The 5,498-nt window shown below is 63.4% G+C and overlaps 1 protein-coding gene across 1 annotated transcript; it reads right to left on the reverse strand.

Annotated features, from left to right (window-relative positions):
* Positions 1-2,857: 2,857 nt before the first annotated feature.
* IER5L (immediate early response 5 like) lies at positions 2,858-3,987 on the reverse strand. The gene has a single exon (XM_057401498.1). The coding sequence runs from the start codon at positions 3,899-3,901 to the stop codon at positions 2,888-2,890; it is 1,014 nt and encodes a 337-aa protein (XP_057257481.1). The 5' UTR covers positions 3,902-3,987; the 3' UTR covers positions 2,858-2,887.
* Between the last annotated feature and the right edge of the window lie 1,511 nt (positions 3,988-5,498).

Raw genomic sequence — 5,498 nt, forward strand, 5'->3', positions numbered from 1 at the left:
GGCTTTCTGCTGCTGCCGCCTTCGTAAGGAGAGAAATGTCATGGACCAGGGCTTGAGATAAATAAATAACGGCTGTGCCGGGTGCGCCGGAGCCCTTGTGGCTCCGTGGAGCTGCGGGATCGGCTCGTTCCTCAGTGTCAGGGGGTACCCATCCATACGCCCCCCGTTTCTCCCCCGCCCCATATGGGTACTGGTGATGTAAAAGGCATCTTTACCCATTCCAGCCTTTAAAACCTTGACTGAGCCTCAGAAACTTCCACTGTGAGCGGGAGTGAGGGCTGGTTCCCCCAGAAAGGGGAGGTTTGGAGGGATGGGGGTGCCTGGGAGGGGTTGGGATCTGCAGGAATGGGGGTTCTCCAATTGATGGTCTCTTTGCCATTGGAAACCCCAAGGTCTGGGAGATGTGGAGCAGAATGGGAGGATGATGACGGTGTGCGTGTGGCTGCTGGGATAAGTGAGATCTGTCCCTCTCCGGCTGGGCTGCCTGGGGCAGGAGCTCTTTGGGGTGCATCACCCACTGTGCTGACCTGTGGGCACCCACAGAAGCACCTGAGGCTTAAAACTCGCCTTAAATACCACGTGCGGCAGCCAGGGCTGGGTGTGCAGGAGCTGCTGATCCTGCTGCTGGATGGAGCCGGGGGGCAACGGGACGAGGCATGCGGGGGAGCCTCGGGGCTGCTGCAGGCTTGGAGCAGGGAGAGGGGCTTCTTCCTGGCTCCACCAGTGACTCCCCCCCGGTCCAAGCATCCAGCTCCGGGTTCCTCAGAGCTCTGAGGGCCCGGCGGTTGCAGGGTTGGTGTAGTTAATGTATTTCCTGGGTCTCTTTGGAGGGGGAGCGGGTCTTGGTGCAGCGGGGGTCCCGTCGTGTCCCCCCCCACCGGGTCGCTGCAGCTCCCGCTGTGGGCGCCAGGGGGCGCTGCGAGAGCGGGGCAGGGGGGGTCGCTCCTGTTCTAAGGTGCCTGCAGGACCCCCCCCCTCTCCGAGCTCCCCACATCCCATCTTTGGGGTCTTTCCCTCCGGCAGAGGGGCGGGATGATGCGTGGGGATGAGGAGGAGGCTTTGGCTTGTGACGGTTCTGAGCGGGGGGTCCTGGGGTGCTGGGGGGGGGGGGGGGGGGGGGGGGGGGGGGGGGGGTGTCCCGGAGGTGCGGGGGGCAGAGGAGCGGCGCTGCGGGAATTGCGGTGGATGCGGGAAACGGCGCGTTTTGCACGGGGTTTAAATAAGAGTGATGGTAATGATAATGATAACGATAATTGTCGCCTTCTAACGGGGGGGGGGGGGGGCTTCGAGTATTTGGTGTAAAGGAGGGAAATACATCTATATTATATATGTAAAATATATGTATGTATAGAGGGGGGAGTGAGAGGAGCCCCCTCTCCATCACCGAGCGGCCCCGCGCGGCGCTAACAAACTCCAAGTTAAACTTCCCGAGCGCATTGGGAGCGCGGAGCAGCGCAGGGGGGGCAGAGCCGGGGGGGTCCCACCGAGACTCCCGCCCCCCCGCGGCCCCTTCCACACCTGGGACGCGCTTTGCGATCGCCTCCAGCCCCATGGGGGGGGGTCCGGAGAGGGGGGCAGAGTCCACTGAAGTCGGGGGGGGGGGGGAGGTCGGAGCATCCGCAAAGGCTCCCCCTCCCCGGGTGCGGGGAGAAGCGATGGGTCTGGAATGGGGCTTCTGCGGGCTGTGGCTGTGAAGGAAAGTGAGGGCACAGCAAGTTTCTAACCGACTTTTTATTAAGGTTATAAATTTAAGCAAATCCGGACAGTTTTACCCGGTACAGCTCCGTATGCACAGAAACACAGGGTTACAGACAAAGAAAAAGGGGGGAAAAGCAAAAGAAAAGGAAAAGACCCCAACAGCCCGTTTAGCAAAGCATCCTCGGTTACACCCAGTGCTGACCCCCTGAAGTTGGGAGCGGGCAGGCTGCAGAAGACACGAACGGAACCAAAGGCGAGGCGGGGAGGCCGAGCAGAAAACGCACCTTTTTACAACAAAAGGTTTCTCTTTAAAAGGGGAAAAAAGCAATAATTAACAGAGAGAGATCTAAATCAAGGGGCTGCAGCAGGCAGAGCCCTTCACGGGAGCGAGCGCCGCTGGTTCTAGGATGTGGAAGGCTCAAAGTGGAGCAGTTGAACTTTAAGGAGAAAAGGAGGGGGGGGAAGAGTGAGCCGCGGGACACGGGTACCTGCGGCACCGCAGGCGCACACTGAAGCGGAGGCTGCCGGGGGCGCTTCCCTCCTTTCCCCTCCTCAAACACCCCCGTCCCCAAGCCCACGTCCCGGAGCCCTCCGGGGCTCTCCCGCTGGGAACACCCCGCGCAGCTCCGGGGAGGAAAAGTTAAACGGGTCCTGCCCTGCGATCCGTGCCCAACCGCTCCAACGGGACCCGGCCGCGGCCGCTGCCCCCTCCCCGCACCCCGGCACCAGCGTTAAAAGGGGGTCCCGGTTCTCACGTGGCGCTGCCGCCGGTAGCACCGGCCCCGGGGAGAGCCGGAGCGGACAAAGAGGATGATCTAAGTGGGGGCTCCGCTGTTGGGTTCCGTTGTTTTTGTTTGTTTGTTACATCTTTTTGTTTGCTTTTTCTGGGTGTTCCCCCCCGCAAAAACAAAGTCCCAACGGCTCGGGTTTTGGTTTCTTTATTGTACAATTTATAAAACACTAGCGTGGCTCTGCCCTCCCACCCCCCCTGCGCACCCCTCGGCACCCCCCACACCCCCCTTCCCCTCACCCCAACCTCCCCCCTCCCCGCCTTTGTTTCAGGGTCCCCCCCCACTCCGGAGCCGCTGTCCCCTCGGATCGCACCCCCGTTTTCCACCCCCCCCCCCACCTCCTTCCAACCCCATGTCCGTGTCCCCCCCCCCAACCTCTATTTGCTCCCCGCTCCTCTCTAAAACGCGACGATGGCCCGAGTCCAGGCTCCCAGGCTCGCCAGCGCCTGCTTGCCGCACAGCTGCCCGTTGAGGGGCTGCTCCGAGTCCGCCTGCTGCCGGCTCACCAGCCCCGTGAAACCGGAGCCGAAGATGGAGATCAAGTTGGAGATGTTGGAAGAGTCCTGGGGGTGCTCGGCGCTGTACTCCTCGAAACGGGCGCGTTTGGTGCACGGGGCGAAGGGGGGGCCGCCCGCCACCCCGCCTCCCCCCGGCTCCCCTTCCTCCACCCCCTCCTCTTCCTCCTCCTGCCCCGGGTAATACTTGCGCTTGGTGCCCGGTGCGGGCGGCGGGGAGGCGAGCCCCGCTACCGGCTGGCAGCAGCAGGGGCACTGCGAGCAGCAGTCCTGGTGCAAGTACCCGTTCTCCACCGTGGTCACGACGTGAGTGTCCAAATCCAGCACCGTGGTGCGGCTGCTACAGTGCGGTACCCCCCCGGTCCCGAAGTCACAACCGGCAGCGTAGAGCAGCCCCGGGGCCGCGCTGTTTCCACCACCACCACCACCACCACCACCGGGACCGGCGCTGCCGGCGGCCCGGTAGAAGCCCGGGATTGAGTCTCTGCAGGGCGCTCTCTGCAGCTCCGGGGGTGCCGCACACACCGGCCCCTCCAGCAGCTCCGCACCGCCCCGCATCACCGCGCAGCTCCGCGCCTCGCGGTCCTGCGTGTCGGCGGGCAGCGGGAGAACCGCCAGCTCCGGCGGGGCGGCGGCGGCGGAGGGCGGCGGGCAGGCGGGCATGGCGAGGAGCGGGGCTCCGTCCGGGTAGTGCTGCTGCTGGCGGCGGTAGAGCTCGGCGTAGCGCTCGCTCAGGTAGAGCTGCCGGGCGTTGCGGAGCACATAGGAGACGAGCAGGTTCTTGTGGAGCTTGATGCCGCCTCGCTGAGTGCGGGAGCTGTGGATCTTCCGCAGGGAAATACTGATCAAACTCTGCGCATCGAGGGTGCACTCCATCCTCCTCCGGCCCCTCAGCATCTGCTCTCGCCACCCGCGCAGTCAGGCACCCCGGCCCGCATCCACACGGCAGCCGGGAGGGTGCGGAGAAAGCGGTGTGATGGGCGGGTGAAGGGGCCAATGAGGGTGAGGCGGGCTCCTGGCGCTGTTCAAATCCTGACAGGGGCCGTGTGGCCCGGGAGGGCGGTGGGGACCCGGCGGGGACCCGGCGGGTCTGGCCGGGAGCGGGTGTCCGGTGGAGCGGCCATGGGGCCGGGGGCTGCCTCCTTGCGCTGCTCCCCTCACACAGGTGAGCGGGGGGCGGCTCCCGCCCCGGGGGGCGGCTCCGAGGAGCCGTGAGGGAGGGCCCGCTCCGCTCCGGTCTCTGTGGTACCTGCAGGGCCTGTCCGCAACACCGGCGGTGGTACCGGTACCGGTAACCCTCTCCCCGGACGTAGCCGCTTGCCCCAAGCTTCAGTCCCGGTGCTCCCCCATCAGCTGCCCAGGCCCTGTGGCCTTACAGGAACCCATGGCTCCCCCCGCTCCCTGACACTGAGCACCAGGGGCACCCCCTTCCCCTGCCTTGCAAGCTCTCACCTCCCCATCACGCTTGGTAGAGAGGTGTGGGAGCAGGGCAGTGCATCAATCACTGCTCAGCAAGTGCCCCAATCACACCTGGTTTTCCCCCAAAACAGGAGCAGGGTGGTGCATAGGTTGTTGTAATTAAAGGCTCACACCCCACCTTGTTGCACGCAGCTGTCTTCAATGTGCCCCCTTGCAAGGCACATGTGATGGGAAGGGGGTGGGCAGACCCTTGTGGGAGGGATGGATTAGGATAGGGGGTCATAGGGGCTCAGGGCTTCCCATTTTTGCCTAAAGGACCTGGTCACCGAGGGACCTGGCCATTTGCCTGGGGAGCAGCAGCATCCAGGGAAGCTGGGATCACTGCACAGGAGCAGCTCCTGGCCAGAAGGTAGAAGCTGGGGCAGGGACTGCAGTGCTTCAGTGGGAGAAGGGGCCGTGAGCTGGGAGGTCCAGGAGAGACCCCAGGCTGGGGCAATGAGAGCTGCAGAGCTGCTTCTGAAATGGCATCTTCTGTGGAGATGTGTGCAGCGTGGAAGGGGTTTTTCCACTGGTTATAAAGGTTCCTCGTGCTGTGTGCCTGCTTTGGGGGCGTGCTGCTGTGTGTACCTCAGTGCTGACAACGGGTAGCCTCGTGTCTGCAGGTTGTAGGGAGCTCTCTGCAAAGAAAGCCTCTGAAGCCCTTGCTTCCACTGACACAGCCCAGTTTCTAAACCGTGGTGGTCAATGGGCTCACTGGTTTTGGGGTGGCACTGTGCAAAGCCTAGACTCTGTGGGGGCATGCTTGGAGGGCTAGGGCTTTGCTGGCTTCCTTGCCTGGCTGGACTCTGCTGGTGCAGCAAACCCATATCCTCACCCAGAGGAGTGGGAGCAGCACCAGAGAGGATTTTGTCCCTGTGGAAAGGTGCTTGGGACAGTAGTTGGGCTGGGGCAGCTTGCTGCCCCCTGAGTAGCCCTCCTTGCTTGTGAAACCTTGCTTATGGAGCAGTCTTCTCCATTACTCTGCCCTCAGCATGCAAACCAGGGTGAATGACACTGTGCATTCCCAAGCTCTTGT

Source organism: Pezoporus wallicus, unplaced genomic scaffold, assembly GCF_028554395.1.
Source record: "Pezoporus wallicus isolate ANWC-B61680 ecotype Strahan unplaced genomic scaffold, APGP_CSIRO_Pwel_v1 contig_8013, whole genome shotgun sequence".
Classification (NCBI taxonomy): Eukaryota; Metazoa; Chordata; class Aves; order Psittaciformes; family Psittacidae; genus Pezoporus; species Pezoporus wallicus.